The sequence below is a fragment of the Neoarius graeffei genome, chromosome 11, assembly GCF_027579695.1.
Source record: "Neoarius graeffei isolate fNeoGra1 chromosome 11, fNeoGra1.pri, whole genome shotgun sequence".
Classification (NCBI taxonomy): domain Eukaryota; kingdom Metazoa; phylum Chordata; class Actinopteri; order Siluriformes; family Ariidae; genus Neoarius; species Neoarius graeffei.
In genome coordinates, this window is record NC_083579.1 from 70,408,424 (window position 1) to 70,427,193 (window position 18,770).

At 41.1% G+C, this 18,770-nt stretch overlaps 1 protein-coding gene across 5 annotated transcripts in view; it reads right to left on the reverse strand.

Moving 5' to 3' along the window:
• LOC132894609 (peroxidasin) overlaps positions 1–18,770 on the reverse strand; it is a 300,221-nt gene that overhangs the window by 150,323 nt on the left and 131,128 nt on the right. For all 5 annotated transcript variants that reach the window (XR_009655662.1, XM_060934684.1, XM_060934683.1 and 2 more), the window contains exon 4: positions 9,202–9,273. Coding sequence is in view for 4 of the 5 variants with exons in the window: in XM_060934684.1 (XP_060790667.1) it covers positions 9,202–9,273 (72 nt within the window). In the remaining variant the exon portion in view is untranslated. The remainder of the gene's footprint in view (positions 1–9,201; positions 9,274–18,770) is intronic.

Sequence of the window (18,770 nt, forward strand, 5' to 3'; positions counted from 1 at the left end):
GCTCTCCGAGGGGGGGGCTCACTCTCCCACACTTTGAAAACCCCTATTCTAGAACATTCCTGGGTGGTCACGGACTGTCACGTAGCCTAGTTCGGTTGTGAAACTCGCTAGGATGGAGTATTTTCGCGAGTTTAGTGGCAAACTTTTGCACCGCAATTTCTCTATTCTCGAAATTTGTAACCTGAAACCCTACAAGAAATGTTTCATAATGTCTGGGATTTTGAAAAATGCTTCTAGTAAGTTTATTTCGCTGTATTTTTCCGTGAAACTTGGCATAAATCATCCTTAAGTGATGAGCGTGACATTGTTACTTTGGTCTGGGTCACGGAGTTAGTTGGAAGCGGGAGGAATGAGAGTTTCTCAATTACAGCAGCACTTCTCACCATAGCTGGCTGGCGTGTTTCACAGCGTTTGGGATTTACTAAATCGACTAAATCTCTAGATCTACTGAAGCTACGAGGATATAAATCACCAGGATTCTAATTTACTGGGTGAGAAGTATTATATATTTTTTTGAAAGGTTTATTCGCGCTACAAGTCCATGAAAGTCGGAATAGTTCGTGAAGGGGTTAGTTAGATTTTGGTAGCGTGACGCGCACAACAAGCAAAAGAAAACACAGATTTTCTTCCGAATTTCCTTGCTTTATCAAAAATATTTTTTGATACATTAAAAGACTGTGTGTTTATAATATTTAAGCAATTTTTTTATTACAGAGAATATTTGATCAAAACTTTCAAAACAGCATTCAAAGTGATTTTTCACGGGTGTAAATGTTACGCGTGACGTCCATAATTGTGACCCCTCACCGAATCCAGGGACACATGTCGGCCGAAACGAATCCGAGATAATCGCAAAAGAAGCATTTTTTTTTTAAATTTGTGATTTTTGTTTTTTTCCATCATGTGCAAGTTGAGATCTTGAAGAATGCAATCAGTATTTCAGATAATAGATTGTTTTGTTGGAAAAGCATACGTTTTTTGTTGCAAATTGTCTCGTTTTTGTCAGGACTGTAGCCTGCTGGGGGGTGTGGGTAAATTACCATATGGGCCATTCACATGATGATTTAAGTCATTTGTTTTTTTTTTCCACGAATCAGCTGTATGATACGAGCTGAGCGCATGGCTACTTAACCTGCATACAGGCGTGTGATTTCACTATGGAATGAGTTACTAAACAGAGCGCAGAGGAGCAAACACCGCGAAGCAAACAGACACACGGTATTTACATCGGAGATAACCATTTCTAGCAAAAAAAAAAAAACACAACCTCGTTTTCCAGATTGAATGGAATACTTGAATGATTGGATGATACACGGACCGTTCTAGGATTACATTCCATCGGAGGCATTGGTGTGTGCAAGGCGCCGTTTCTCTTTCTGATGGGGTAAGTTTATTAATCTAAGGCTGTGTGGTTATTTTTGCATGTAACGGAGAGTGTTGTGGTTTGGTTAAGCCTAGGTCACAACCGGACGTACGATTTTTTGGCTGTGTGATTTTGGCGTTTCCCAAATCGCTGCGGTTTTTTTTTTTGTTCACGGAGAAAGACGCGCGTTGGCCGTAAGTTTGTCTTGCAACCTGAAAAAAACGTAAGCGCCCGTAGAGTTTGTTTGACATGACAAAGAACCTCTGCGGCCGGTCTGCGGCTCGAAAATCAGCACATCACACGCGCGCTCTCGTGCGTTTCATGCGCGCTCTCCGTGCGTTTCTTGCGTTTTTTGCATGTAGACCGGCTGTAGGAGCACATACGGCCGGTTGTGACCGAGGCTTTACATGAAACTAGTGTTGTGTTAGTTGTGTCATCATCGTGCTATCTTTCTTTCTTACGGTGTGAGTAATTTTTCAACCACAAAACGTTAAAGTATACTTTAGGACTTATTTTTGTACTTCATAATTGTGTTGGGCATACTTTGCATGGAAGGAAAACTGACGTGGTGATCTTTGTTTACATGAAAGTAGTATCGTGCTAGCTCGTAGGGGGTAGGGCTTTCCTTAATGTCATGCAAATGAGCACCATTATGTGCCCGCCCTACACCCAGAGTAGCTGAGAAGGAAAACTTTGAGGGCGATTTTCTCCCTTTCCTGTTTTAAGAAGTATACACTTTCAAAAGGCCACACATTCTTCAAATATTGTCAGATCTCCACATGGAAGGCATCATTGGAAAGCTTAGAAACTGTACTTTCTGAATCTGTCAATAACTCAAAATGCCCCCGGGCCGACATGTGTCCCTGGATTCTGTGATCTGCCACAATTACATTAAATTTTAAGAACTAAAAAAATTCTGTTAAAAATTCTAGATTTGTGCTATCATTCTGGGGTTTTGCTGAATAATACTTTAGGGAGTTCTCTTACAATGCTGAAAATTCAATGAGTTTTGGTGAAATTCTAGAAAAGTTATTTACATTTTAACCCGCCTGATAGCGATTGTGCTCACACAGCGTGCTACTCATATAAAGCAGAAAAAGTCCAATAGCAATAAACATACACAGCAAATGGGGGAAAAAAAATATCATGAGTTTTAAACATCTGATTAAGAGTTCTGCTTTCCAGGCGCAACAGAAAAGGGTTCGCCCTGTTGTTCGGAGAGTGCTAATATTAGCAATTATTGCTAATATTACTACCCCTACTAGTCTCTTGGCCAATTTTGCGTGCCTGTGTATTCAGATGAGAGGCCCTGAAATCTCCAGGTTTTGTCATGGGAACTAGATGTGCCAGATCCAGAGGTGAGGGGTCATGGTTTAACATGACAAAAACAGCTCGCTGCACATGCTGCATGCATGGCTTAGCTGTCAAAATGATTCATGGCTTTGCCAGAGACTTATACACGACGCGATGAGGACATACACCGATCAGCCATAAAATTATGACCACTGACAGGTGAAGTGAGTAACAGTGATTATCTCATTACAGTGGCATCTGTCAAGAGGTGTGATACATTAGGCAGCAAGAGAACAGTCGGTTCTTGAAGTTGAGGTGTTGGAAGCAGGAAAAATAGGCAAGCGTAAGGATCTGAGCCACTTTAACGAGTGCCAAATTGTGAAAAAGTTAATGCTGGCTAAAACAGAAAGGTTTCAGCATTAACCTTTTTCAGCAGTTTGTGCTATAGTAGCTCTTCTATGGGATTCGATCATATGGGTGAGCCTTCGTGCCTCATGAGAATCAATGAGCCTTCGACACCCATGACCCTGTTGCCGGTTTACCGGTTGTCCTTTGGATCCTTGGACCACTTTTGGTAGGTACTAACCACTGCATACTGGCAACACCGCACAAGATGTCCCATTTTGGAGATGCTCAGACCTCGCTATCACAATTTGGCCCTTGTCAAAGTAGCTCAGATTCTTACGCTTGGCCATTTTCCTGCTTCCAACTAGAGGTCTGCGTGGGACAGAATTTTCAGTCCCGCTCCCGCCTGCTCCCGCATTGTGCAGTCCCGCTCCCGCCCGCTCCCGCAAAGAATTATGATTTTCAGTCCCGCTCCCGCCCGCGCCTGCCATATTTTGTCCCGCTCCCGCCCGCAAATCCCACATGATGCAGACGTTCGCGTTATTTCTCACGAAAGTTCTTGTCATTGGCTTGGGGAATTAAACATGCGGAGCTTAGCTGAGCTCTCCACTGACCGATCCTTCACATAGCGCACATAGCGAGGGTGCGCGTTGCCAGGCGGCATGCGCAGCTGAGGCTTTACAGAGATACCCAACACACCTACCAAAATCTCAAACACGGAAGAGCGGAAAGGAATCGGAAACGTACGCGAGATTAGACCACATCCGCAAATTTATGCATCTTAAAATGTTTTTATTAATGCCAAATAAAATATACAGCACAAATTATATATGATAGACATAAATTAATAATTTATAAATTTTATTTTAAACACGTTTTTAGTTAGCGGGACTGCAGCTTATCACCTCTCCCGCCCGCTCCCGCATTGTGCACTCCCCCTCCCGCCCACGGCTGCAATGCGCTTTCAAAATTTGTCCCATGCCGCACTGCTTTGCGTCGGGTCCCGTGGGAGTGCAGGGCTCTACTTCCATAGCCTGGCTAACGCGACTTCAAAGCTCTCCGAGCTATTGGTCTGGCCAAGATATTAAGCCCAACCTTTTCTCAGAGCCCGTGGTTGACCCGCCTCCCTGAAATGCCTCAGTTTGCTACTGGTCGAAGCCAGAAAAGGCTGTGACGAAGCTTAAACCAATCACATCACTCTTTCCTCTGACGTATGCGACACGACGGGGCTAACCGGTAGATTAAACTCTTACCGAAGCCGGTCGGGAGCAAGGCGAAAACGTCCTTCCTTTCAATAAATATCTCCAGGGCTGCTCTTTGCTCCGTTTTCAGTGAGAACTTCCCGTTGAATGCTTTCAATACAGCATCTATGCGTAATAGATGCGGAAGCGTGAATGAAGCGCTTCCGGCATAGATTCTGTAAACAATCTATGGCTTCCGGTTGCAGTTCTACTACGTCACTGCCTTGAACACGCCTCTACCCAGGGCCGTTGGAGATGCTCAAAGTTGATTGGTTCCCAGTTTTTCGGGAGCTTGGAAGAGCTGTAGATAGCTTGCCTGGCCAGACTAAGCTCGCAACAGGCCCTCGCGTTGCGTCACGCTTAGGATGGGCGGGCCCAGGCTACTACTTCCAACCACTGAACTCTAGATAAAATCTGAAGAGCTCATAGCCTATTCCCCGCTGTAGAGACAGGTGAAGCCATCTGGCCGCCATATTACCATTCCCATCGTGTGCATTTGGCTTGTGTGTTAAACCGGGGTATCCGATCAAATTTGCCCCAAGAAAAGTATCTCCTGACTTTTTCCCCCCTTTCATTTTCTCAACTTTACCCACATTCCTTACATATCTTTATAGCGCTCCCCGGCACTGTTATTGTTTTTTTTTCCTTTTCCAGTTCAGTCTCTGATAATTTTTTCTTTGAACGGCTCCTTTTTATGACTATAATTTCAGTTTTTCTCTGATATAGTGTACCTTTCTCTTTCATATATAAATACACACACACACACACACATGAAGTGCGTTGCAAAGTACTCCCCCCCCTTTGGCTTTTTACCTATTTTGTTACATGACAACCTGTAATTTAAATGTTTTTTAATATGAATTTTATGTTATGGATCTGCACAAAATAGTCTAAGCCGGTGAAGTGAAATGATAAAAAAATGTTTTTAAAAAAAATTCAAAAATAAAAAATTGAAAATTGCCAGGGGGGCGGCACGGTGGTGTAGTGGTTAGCGCTGTCACCTCACAGCAAGAAGGTCCTGGGTTCGAGCCCCGGGGCCGGCGAGGGCCCTTCTGTGTGGAGTTTGCATGTTCTCCCTGTGTCCGCGTGGGTTTCCTCCGGGTGCTCCGGTTTCCCCCACAGTCCAAAGACATGCAGGTTAGGTTAACTGGTGACTCTAAATTGAGCGTAGGTGTGAATGTGAGTGTGAATGGTTGTCTGTGTCTATGTGTCAGCCCTGTGATGACCTGGCGACTTGTCCAGGGTGTACCCCGCCTTTCGCCCGTAGTCAGCTGGGATAGGCTCCAGCTTGCCTGCGACCCTGTAGAAGGATAAAGCGGCTAGAGATAATAAGATGAGAAAATTGCCAGGTGCATATGTATTCACCCCCTTTGCTATGAAGCCCCTAAAAAGTTCTGGTGCAACCAGTTACCTTCAGAAGTCACATAACTAGTAAAATAAAGTTCACCTGTGTGCAATCTAAGTGCCACATGATCTGTCAGTATATATACACCTTTTATGAAAGGATCCAGAGGCTGCAACACCACTAAGCAAGAGGCTCCACTAACCAAACGAGACCATGAAGACTAAAGAGCGCTCCAAACAAGTCAGGGACAAAGTTGTTGAGAAGTACAAGTCAGGGTTGGGTTATAAAAAAATATCCAAATCTTTGATGATCCCCCAGAGCACCATCAAATCCATCATCATGAAAGAACATGGTACCACAACAAACCTGCCGCCCACCATAACTGGACCGGGCAAGGAGGGCATTAATCAGAGAGGCAGCACAGAGACTAAAGGTAACTGTGAAGGAGCTGCAGAGATCCACAGCAGAGACTGGAGCATCTGTACATAGGACCACAATAAGCCGTACACTCCACAGAGTGGGGCTTTATGGAAGAGTGGCCAGAAAAAAAAAAAAAGTCATTGCTTAAGAAAACACGTTTGGAGTTTGCCCAGCAGCATGTGGCAGACTCCCCAAACACATGGAAGAAGATTCTCTGGTCAAATGAGACTAAAATTAATCTTTTTGTCCATCATGGGAAACGCCATGTGTGGTGCAAACCCAACACCCTGAGAACACCATTCCTACAGTGAAGCATGGTGGTGGCAACATCATGCTGTGGGGATATTTTTCATCTGCAGGGACAGGAAATCTGGTCAGGACTGAAGGAAAGATGGGTGGCACTAAATACAGGGCAATTCTGGAGGAAAACCTGTTTGAGTCGGCCAGAGGTTTGAGACTGGGACGAAGGTTCACGTTCCAGCAGGACAACAACCCTAAACATACTGCTAAAGCTACACTGGAGTGGTCTAAAGGGAAACATTTAAATGTGTTGGAATGGGCTAGTCAAAGCCCAGACCTCAATCCAATTGAGAATCTGTGGTCAGACTTGAAGATTGATGTTCACCAGCAGAACCCATCTACGTAACTTGAAGGAGTTGGAGCAGTTTTGCCTTGAGGAATGGGCAAAAATCCCAATGGCTAGATGTGGCAAGCTTATAGAGACTTATCCTGTTAGGGTTTTGCACCCAGGTCGCTGGTATGATAATCCAGCAAACCCCCACTAGGCCACCAGGGGGATGACTTACGTGCAGAGGCGTGAGGCGAAAGTAGAGTATCAAAAACAGTTTATTTACAATATATACACAATCCAAGGGAAAAACAAAATGGATAATCCAAAAGCTCAGAAGATATACAAAATAAAAATATCCAAAAGGTTCAATGTCCAAAATCCAAACCCAGAAAAGAAGAGGCAAAAACCCAAACGCTCAGAAGATCCAAAGGTCAAAACAAAAATCCACAAAGTCCAAAAGAAAGCAACAAAAAACAAGCATACTAGGACACAGGCAAGGTACATGGGACAGAGGGAACTAGCACTAACAGCATAGCATAAAGACTCCATGACTAGAGACTGAACTGAGGGAGTATATATACACAAAATAAATGGGAAACAGGTGACAATAATGAGGACTAAACAGGCAATAAAGACAAACACAAAACACAGAAGCAATAGCGGCCTCTAGAGGCCAAAATAAACATGACAAGACAGAATAATAGCGGCCTCTAGAGGCCAAGATCGTCCAAGTCCTAACATATCCAAAGCGACTTGCAGCTATAATTGCCGCAAATGGTGGCTCTGCAAAGTACTGACATTAGGGGGGTGAACAGTTATGCACTTTGAAGTTCTGTAATTTTGTCCTATTTGTTGTTTGCCTCACAATAAATGAAAAAAAAATTCACATCTTCAAAGTTGTAGGCATGTTCTATGAATGAAATGATCCAAAGCCTGAAACAATCCATTTTAATTCCAGGTTGTGAGGCAACAAAGCCCGAAAAATGCCAAGGAGGGTGAATAGTTTTGCAAGGCACGGTATATCTCAATACTCACAGGTGAAATGTCCGTCCACAACCTTTGACCTGACTATTTGTGCAGTTCGCTGCTGCACATGCAGGCATTTTTCTTCGAATTTTTCTCACCAACTACATAAATAACTTGTCCAATTTTGTGTAGCTTCCAGTAGTCTGAATGACAGTTCCGCTCCGCGATGCGAGTGGTAAGACGGTGGCTTCACTCTGACGAGCCTATGAGGGTGATTCTCATGAAGACCTTCACATTAACAAAGTTTTTCACCTCATTTTAGTATTTTTTTTTCAAGTTGAGAGCCTAAAATAGAGTGTGAACTTTACTATGTTGATCTTTTTTTAATGGAAAAATATTTTAATGGAATTTTATTCTTATTTGAGGCTTACATGATCCAGAATAATTCTCATCACTGTTACAGTAAATGATGAAGCTAGATCATGAGTTAAAAACATTTTTTGACAATTTATTTCATATTTCCACAAAATATCCCATTAAATGAACAGCACAGTCCATGACAATTACTTTTTTTTTTTTACATTTATTTTTTGCCCTCACAGTGCATGGTAATGAGAATATTGAATAACGGTAATGAGATACTCTTGGCAATTTTCACAAATAACCTGAAATGCTAGCATGCTAGCAACCTATAACTTTGCCACATGTTAAAGCCTTATATTGTGATAATAATCATAAAATATATATATTTTTTTTATTTTTAAAAGTAATGAGTATTAAACCATAACGGTAATGATAATAGACAGTGTAACTGAGGACAGATTTAGCAACATTAACATAAATATCACAAAGTAAGAGAAGAGTGAGCAACTGACCTTGTCTCCATTTTGAATCTTGTATCTGAAGTGATGCATCATGGGATAGCTGATCAATTTAAAGGCACGGTGTACTTTTTATGGGGGGGTGAAATCATGAAACGGTAATGAGAAACATTTGGTGCGGACACAGTTATTTTGTTTAAAATCAAGTACCTTTTTTTGTTCAACACAAAAAATATTAATATTATGCATAAATATAGATGTTTTAAAATAACTTTACACTGTATTATTTTTTATATAATTAGGAATTTTTATATGATTTAAAGTAAACATTAAAAAAAGGGATGCGGACACATGACGGTAATGAGAATTTCCATAGATTTTTTTGTTTAATTGATATAAAAATTAGTTTATATGATGATGAAAACCATTTGTCCATACAGTGCTCCCTATTTTCTTTACACAAAATATCAGAGCTTATGTGAATTAAGTATTGATTTTGGAAAATGCGTCCTGGACATGTTCACTGCAGCTTCATGAGAATCACCCATGAGCTCTCCAGATTTTATATAGAGCTCGGTGCTTCCAACACATCGACTTCGAGAACCGACTGTTCTCTTGCTGCCGAATAGACCCCACCCCTTGACAGGTGCCACTGTAATGAGATATTCATTTCACCTGTCAGTGGTCATAATGTTATGGCTGCTCAGTGCGTGTTTCCATATCATGTGACCCTTTGCAAAGTTTGCAAAGTCTTTTCAAAAGAAGACAAATTTAAAATGAAAGCGGAGCGTAAGGAAGACTAAAATGAGATAGGAAAAGATAAAACGGTTACTTACAGTTGTTCTAGAGAGACAAGTCCCTTGAATGCTTCTCGGTCTATCGACTGGATTTCATTCTTGTACAAATAGCTGCACAGAGAAATAAACAAGAATGTTTGAAAAACATAGAAAGTATCAATTAATGTGAGGAGACTAATTATACCATTATTTCATTCCCCAAATCATTTTGACTTTGGATATGGGTCTGTCTCAGAAACTGGGTACTGTGGGGGTACCCCACTAAATATTCTCACAGTCAATAAACTATACGGTTTTGAATGGTGATGTTGGTTTTAATTTGAAATAAAATGATGAAAGAAATAATACAGATAAAACTAAATCTTTGACGTGAATATTCAGAATTTGGCAAAAATTCTGCAAATTTGTGGAAAAATGGCGGCTTGATCTGGGACATGATAAATGGTTGACTACATCGCGTTCCCTTAAAAAGGTTGTGGTCCACTGAAAAGTCTACAGTTATCACTAATTGCATTTTAAGTTGTAACTTTATACACCTAAGGATTGGTGCGCTCACAGAATAATCATAACCGTAATAAAACATCATGCAAAATATTTCATCACCGTTGTAACTCTATTTTCCGCAAACCCAAAACCAATACGATCGTGTGTTTTGATCTAAACGGAAAGCCTCAGGGTCGAGGTCACTACCTCACCAAAAGTAGGAACTTAAAATCACTACGCCGTATAAAAATTTAGTTATAAATCTGCGATTTTGTTTTTTAAAACGAAAGCTGAAAGTTAGGTATAGAATATGTTTCTTACAGAATATGTTACGATGGTAGCTGGTCTTGTATGAATTTCTGAGCTATAAAATGAGTTGTGGTCTATTTTTTACCGTAGCGTGTTATTTGTGTGCGGGAAAGGACACACATTAACAATCTGCATGTGTAGAATGGAATTTTCCACTCCAGCAGTTAGAAGTTGATCGCGCTTCCATTTGCGGTCTTTCTGTTACATGGGTGATCTGTTCGGACGTTATCACTGAAAAGGTGAGTTTAGACAGTTTTATTTTGTTTTAGTCTTGCAGTATAAGGCAATAGAATGTTTCTTTTTCATCCTACTTTCATATTTTGTAGTGTTTGCGTATTTTTGGCCAATATTTTGCAACCATGGTCAATTTAGATCGAACTTTTGATAGAATCTACGGCCAGTCATTTTGCCCCGCCCCCGCCTCGCGCTCCGTCCGGCGCGGTAGCGATGTCCCGTTGCTCGCGCGCCGCAGCAGAGACCCGCGCGACCTTCAGCCGGTACAGTCGCTGTTCTTTTCCCACCGCCGTTAATCTCATCTTTCCGGTGTGTTCTTGATTTTTCCATTGTGTCCTATTTCACCATATCAAATACCCAAATTATTCATATTTAAGGTAATAATCCATTCAGTCATCATAACTTGGCATTTTTAACCCAAGCAATCAAAAAGAAGAAATGTATTCAATATTTTCACTCATCTGTGAAGGAGGGGCTTTAATTCTTCATGATGGAGTTATTTTATATGAAAATCAATTTTACAAAAGCATTTGAATTGTAATCAAAAAACATTTCCGCAGTGGAGGCCAGATAAAGCAAGACGCTATCTTTATTCTTATTAAACACGACAAAAGAAACATTGAGTGTTAGGTAAATGCAAAAAAAATAGTAAAATTAGAAAATGTATTTTTTGACCATAATGTCCCAAATGAGAGTCCAGTTTCTGAGACGGACCCGTATATGAGAGCACTTTATTAACTGGATAACAATTGCAGGATTTAAATAACCATGTGATGCTTTTCAAGCCTTGACTTGGAGATAAACAAATCTTTTCATTGTTATACATAAATAAAAAAGCTAGCAGCTAACAATCAGTCCAATACCCAACATCTAACAGAAACAGAACACATACAGAACCTGTGCTGGGATTGCTGGTGGAAAGAGTACTTTGAGGATTTATTAAATGAGGAGAATCCGAGAGAGAAAAGGTCAGATTCGTTGGAGACGGCAAATCAGGAAGCAGAGTTGGTTAGTAAGGATGAGGTGAGGGCAGCCATGAAAAGAATGAAGACTGGGAAAGCAGTCGGACCAGATGGTATCCCGATTGAGGCTTGGAGATGTTTGTGTGAGACGGCTGTGGAGCTCCTAACGAGATTGTTTAATAAGATCCTAGAGAATGAGAAAATGCCAAATGAATGGAGAGTGTGCTAGTCCCAATATACAAGAATAAGGGAGATGTACAGAGCTGCAGTAATTACAGAGGAATAAAATCGATGAGCCACACCATGAAGCTATGGGAAAGGGTATTGGAGGCGAGATTGAGAAGAGAGGTAGCAATCTGTGAACAGCAGTACGGGTTTATGCCAAGGAAGAGCACGTCGGATGCAATTTTTGCTCTAAAAATGTTCATGGAGAAGTACAGAGAAGGCCGGAGAAAGCTACATTGTGTGTTTGTAGACCTGGAGAAGGCATACGATAGAGTGCCGAGAGATGAGTTATGGTATTGTATGAGGAAGTGTGGAGTGAATGAGAAGTATATCAGAGTGGTGCAAGACATGTATGAGAACAGTGAAACAGCAATGAGGTGTGCAGTTGGAAAGACTGGCTGGTTCAAGGTGAAGGTGGGACTCCATCAAGGATCTGCTTTGAGTCCTTTCTTGTTTGCCATAGTGATGGATAGCTTGACGGACGAAGTGAGGCAAGAGTCACCATGGAACATGATGTTTGCGGATGATATTGTGATGTGTGGTGAAATTAGAAAGGAGGTTGAGTTGGGTTTGGAGAGATGGAGGTATGCATTGGAACGAAGAGGAATGAAGGTGAGCAGTGGCAAAACAGAATACATGTACATCAATGAGAACGGGGATGAGAGTGTAGTGAAGATGCAAGGAGCAGACGTAAAGAAAGTTGGTGAATTCAAGTACCTGGGGTCAACTGTGCAGGAAAATGGGGGCTGCGATAGTGAGGTGAGAAAGAGAGTGCAGGCAGGGTGGAGCAGTTGGAGAAGGATTTCGGGAGTCATTTGTGACCAGCAAAAGTGAAAGGTAAGATGTATAAGACAGTAGTGAGACCAGGTGTGATGTACGGATTGGAGACCGTACCCTTAACGAAGAGACAGGAGGTAAAGTCGGAGGTGGCGGAGTTGAGGATGTTAAGGTTTGCGATGGGAGTGACGAGGTTGGACAGGATAAGGAACGAGCACATCAGAGGGACAGCACGTGTGGAGAGCTTGGGAATTAAGCTAAGAGAGATGAGACTGAGACCCCGTCCACACGTAGCCGGGTATCTGCTAAATCGAAGATATTTTTCTACGTTTTGGCCTGTCATCCACATGAAAACACATCAAAAACGAATATTTAAAAAAACTCCGGGCAAAGTGAAGATTTTTGAAAACTCCGTGTATGCCTTTTCGTGTAGACAGAGATAACCGGAGTTTTGCGTTTTAGAACGTCACAATCTGCGCCAAAAAAATGACAACAAATCTGCCCTGACGTCAAACGTGCGACCTTTGTTTACTGCAGAAGCCAGATTAAGCATGGACAAAGAGTAATGGATCGGAGTAGTGCCTTGAAAGCGTTAATTATTGTGCAGGTGCTATTTACATGTTTAATTTTAGAAGCCCAACTACTGACAAGATTCCCAATCAACGTTTTCTTGCGTCTTTTGAAGTTTATACTCCAAAATTGTGTTTAGAAGCAATTCTGTCTCCGAGTCTGTCCAGACGAACGAGCTTGGCGCCATGTTTTATGTTTAGGCGGAAGTGACGCCAACAGAGGGCTATTCTGATGTGATTAGGGGGTAGGATTTGGGGAAATAATGCCATCTACAGGTTTGGAATGCTTATGAATGTGATTGAAAACGCAGATGTTCGGTTATGTGTGGAAGGGATTTTTTTCGAAGACGAGATGGTGTGGATAAAACATTTTTATAAACGGAGGGGGGGGAAAATGTTCGGTTTTAAAAATACCCGGCTACGTGTGTACATGGCCTGAGATGGTATGGGCACATCCTGAGAAGAGATGCAGAGCATGTGGGAAGGAGAATGTTGAGGATGGAGCTGCCAGGCAAACGAAAACGAGGAAGGCTAAAGAGGAGATACATGGATGTGGTGAGAGAGGACATGAAAGTGGCAGGTGTGGTAGAGAAGGATGCGGAAGACAGGGAGCAATGGAGACGAAAGATCTGCTGTGGCGACCCCTAATTGGGAGCAGCCAGAAGAAGACGACGACGACATACAGAACCTGTGCTGGGATTGCTGCTGTATCAGATCACTTCAGTGGAATAAAAGCTGCCTGTGTGATGGGTACTGATTTGAACATACACTCTCAGAAAACAAAGTACGTCATTGTACCTTTAGGGGTACCACAGCTTGTCACTGGGGCAGTACCCTCTAAGGTACTAATCTGTACCCTTTATATACTGATTGAGAACATGTATGCACCTTTTTGGCTCTAAAAAGGTACACATAATTACCTTGAGATCCAATAATGAGCCTTAGAGGGTACATTAGTGTAGCTTGTACCTTGGGGGACAGAAATGGACTCCTACTGCACCCCTATTTCTGACAATGTAGCTGTGTAATAATTATGGCTGAGCGATATAGCTGAACAAATTATCACGAAAAATTTTTATTTCAGTCAATATTGATTATTATTATACATACAGGCCACTTTTTCCATGGAACAAAAACACATATTCTATTCCCTTCTAGTGGGTTTACTGATGGCATGCAATATTGTTACCATATCGCTTATCCTCCACATATTACGCCACTCTCCCTAATGGAGAATGAGCGTGCAATATTGCTATAATAATGCACGTTGTCAAGACAACACGACGTCACACGTCGGCGCTCATGCGAAGATCCAATGACAAAAGTTTTCTGCTGTGCATGCGCACAATCATTTCTTTATCGGCTGGGAGAGAGAGAAGACGAGGCTAATCCAGTGCTAGGTTTAAGCACTAAATAAATAAACTGAAAACTGAAAGTAAAGATGCGCTGAACACCCAAAAAGCTACCAAAACTTCATTATATATTCTTCACGTATGTTTACAAGAGAAAAACAGACCAACGGACATTGAAAAACTGGAAAAGAGACACGTCAGAGATGTAAAATTTCCGCGCTAGTGAGTGAGTGTGACGGTTTCTATACAAACATGGCTGTGAGGTTTGCTTCATTAAAAACGGAAGATTTAAAGAGACAGACGCACTGAACTCCTGAAAGGCTACAAAAACTTCACTGGATATTCTTCACGCATACTTACAAGAGAAAAACAGACCAACGGACATCGTAAAACTGGAAAAGAGAGCAATAGCAGAAACATTGTCAAAGTTCTACTTGGAGGTGACATACATGTCAACTTATACGGAATGTCCGTATTTTATACGGATTGGATTCAATAAACGTAGTATACGGGCGTACAAATAAAGTTATACGGATTCTTTAAAAAACCTTCAATATTTATTTAGAGCTATAATCAACTCCCACGATGATAAAAGAGCGCATAACATTTACAAACGTACGGTACACCACAGACAGCCAGTAAAGAGTCTTATGAAATTGCGCGTTATCTTGTGGTAGCAAGACTTCGTTCCACTTCTGATCATGCGCACACCACATTGTGAGAATCCCGCCAACCGGGAAGTAACATTTTGTTTGAAATGCGTATTTCCACCTGATCGACTTTCACTAGCGACTGAAAAGATTCTGAATGGGCACTCCGGCAAGATCAACACAGACACTTGCTGTGATATGCAGCCTCGTGAGGTATTGGTGCAGCGTGCTAAAAAAAGCTGTCATGGAGTACAATTCAGAACATTAGAGTGACGCTTTGTGTTTTTGTCGAACATTGGAGCTTTGTATTCATTCTGAAGGTTTATTGTTATTAATATTGAATAAAAAGTAACTTGGATATATCATTGTTAATTATCATTCAAATTTTAGGTAAATTATTTTAATTTGCATCTTATACGGATTTTATCAGGGAAATACGGATTTTGGAGGTTGGTTATACAGGTTTGATTGACCAAAGGTTGACATGTATGAGGTGAGGAAAAGTGACGGAGACTTTTACAAGAGGACGTCACTCGTGAGCTTCACTCAGCAAAGCCCTTTTGTTCTGAACAACTGCAATGTAACAATTAACTACGACCAAAAGTAGCTGTGAACTTGAACCGCCAACCTGTATACAGCTTGTATATAAGTCGGGTTGTTGTTCAGGCTTTTTGGACTTGTACCATTTTTATTGTTAGAACTTTGACTTTGACATTGGATTGACAGAACATTGAATTACATTCGATCAGAATCAGCATTCAATATTGAAGTTACCGCCCTGTTCTTCACTTTTTGTAGAATCTATAATTGTTCCATCGAATGTCTATGTATAATAATAATAATAATGGCGGCACGGTGGTGTAGTGGTTAGCGCTGTCGCCTCACAGCAAGAAGGTCCTGGGTTCGAGCCCCGGGGCCGGCGAGGGCCTTTCTGTGTGGAGTTTGCATGTTCTCCCCGTGTCCGCGTGGGTTTCCTCCGGGTGCTCCGGTTTCCCCCACAGTCCAAAGACATGCAGGTTAGGTTAACTGGTGACTCTAAATTGAGCGTAGGTGTGAATGTGAGTGTGAATGGTTGTCTGTGTCTATGTGTCAGCCCTGTGATGACCTGGCGACTTGTCCAGGGTGTACCCCGCCTTTCGCCCGTAGTCAGCTGGGATAGGCTCCAGCTTGCCTGCTACCCTGTAGAAGGATAAAGCGGCTAGAGATAATGAATGAATGAATGAATGAATAATAATAATGGCTGTCTTTTTTCATGGTCTATCAGATATATTCCATTCAGCTTAGCTACTCCTCATCTTCGACTCATTCAATATCATGCTAGCTGAATGGAATATATCTGATATACCACGAAAAAAAGCCAGCCAATATTATTTAATCATTGATCCTTTTTAGTGACCTATTTTTAATAATTACCAGGAGAAAATAGGTTGAATTTAACCTTTAACCAGTGTTTCGCACATTGACTTTACTCGGGTGGGCTGCCTAGGAATATTAATGCCCACCAAAGAATATCTGGCAACCCATTTTAGCAAATAAGTATGAAGAACGATAATGTTCTATAAGTGATGGATAAATAATAATGAACATAATGTACTGTATCACTCAAAGGAAGTGTGTTGTGCTGGGATGATCGGCCAAATAGCCGACCGCACGAACGGAGAGCTTTCACACTGTACAAAACCAATCAGTGTGTCGTGCTTTTTTCTTTTTTTCCCCTATTTAACTGATTATTAAAAGGAAATTAATGATCTGTGTACATTTGGTCATTCTGTTTTGATGTCAGTAACAGAAATTAATAGGCCACTTGTTTTTTTTAGACTTCTTTTTCTTCTTTGTAAGTAAAAAATGAAATCGTTAACCAAATGAAAATAAAAGACTCCAGTGCAACACAAAGTCAAATGTACGCTAGTCAACCATTTTTGTGCTGGTCGGTAACGTTGACCCTTTCCGCCAGCCACCACCACCAGAAATTCAATGTTTGCAGGTCTATCGTTATTTTTAAATTCACTTACATATTTTCTAGCACGAATGAAAAATGAATTCTAAATTTGGAAATATGTATAATTTGCATTATTTAAAAAAAATTACAACATATGATGTAAATGACAGCATGTGATGGAAATGACAGTGAAAGTTTTGTCCCTCGTTGTTTTTATTGAAACTGTCAGTCAAAATGTTATACACCACGCCCACCATGTCTTAAGTAATTAAGTGATATATATATATATATATATATATATATATATATATATATATATATATATATACGGCTCGAAATTCGCAGTGGTCCGGTCGCCCGAGGCGACTTAATTTGTCATTTGGCGGGTAATTCCTGTCACTAGCCGGCCCGGCTGGCTAGTTGAAAATAAAAAATATATATGAAGCGAAGATTCAGACACACCGTCAACTAAAGCCGCCACATATTAAGCGTGTGCCGTGTCGGTGTTAATCGATGTGTTTATCGGCAGGACGGAAAATACCGAAGAATTCCGAATCATATTGTGTACGAGTCAGGCTACTGGTCTTTTCACTACTGCGCATACATATAATGCATCTCGTTGAATATCGCGGTAATCACGTTATCAAATTCAATAGATGTGGCCACATTATCGCCCATTTAAACACGTGTTTTTGTTGTTGTTTACATCTACATCTGCTAAAGCTATGTTGCGATGTGGAATTTTCTGAAAGGTGTACAGAAACCGCCAGAGACGGGGCTAAAGCAACCTCGGTCTGAAGAGGAGAAAAAGGCCGCCGATAAAGCATACGAGAAGGAGGAACGATAAAGAACTTATAAACAAACGTGGGAGCAGGGTAGGCCTCGGCTGCGATACGATTTTTATGGAATAATTAATTTTTTTCAAGTTGATTCCTCGTCAATATGAAGCTCCTAATGCTTTCTCTCTCATAAATGGTTAAATACAAAAAGCATGTTGGACATATTTTGGGTGCGATAGTCATGATAGTAAGTATATTTGCTTTCAAAACTCATACACCAAGTTTTCCAATATATTATTATTTGTTGATATTATATTATGGTGCTCTGTGTTGTTCTCATTTATGTATTTAACAACAGTATCAAAATACTCGGGTCTTGAAATAAATGCGCATTAGTCATGAACAATGGTAACTACTCTCTTTTGCGTTATTTTTGACAGAAGTAAAATTCATACATGAACAAGTTTTGGCGAGTTGATTTTCTGTTTGGCTCGTTACTTTGGAAGGGAACTAGTCCGGCTGGCTGGTGAAAAAATATACAGGTAGTCGTCGACTTACGACTGCGTTTGGTTACGACTGACCGGTCGTAAACCGATCAGGTCGTAAGTCGGCCGATGTTAAATGAACGTAAGTATATTGTGATGTGTAATGATATTGTAATCATCTTAAAGTCTTATTTTATCAACATTTTTTTATTTCATTACCTTGGCTCATTATTTGGTTCAAGTCAAACACTGCATACTCAGGGGTGAAAGTAACTTTTATTTCTTGCTGGTATATTAATTTGAGTCACAGTGCGCGCGTCGAAAAATACACCTAATTATTTATTATTGTCTACTTATCAAGCATTCACTAGGACTTCTCATCACTCAGTCGTACTAGTATAGTACTTTATCACACTATCACTCTTTCATCCACCTGCATCAGTTTTTGATTATAAATAAATTGCAAACACATCATTTCAACAACACAATCGTTTTAATTACATTTTTTTTAGCTGAACAGTTGAAAACTAACTTTTCATTTTGGACACAGAACAGTGTAACAGAACAGGAAAGTGAAAGTTACTTTGATTACCAGCTGCGCACGTTATAGCACAAGATCTGGTTAAGCTGTACGTGCGCTGTAGCTCGCTCGTTGTTTGTCCAGAGAAACACTGCACACATAATAGAAGAGGCTGGATGCAGTGTTGCCAGATTGGGCGGTTTTAAGTGCATTTTGGCGGGTTTTGAACATATTTTGGGCTGGAAACCGTCAGCAGTATCTGGCTGGATGCTGGGCGCTGCCGGGAGCTGGGGTGGAAACTGTCGTACGCTCAGCTAGCTCAGC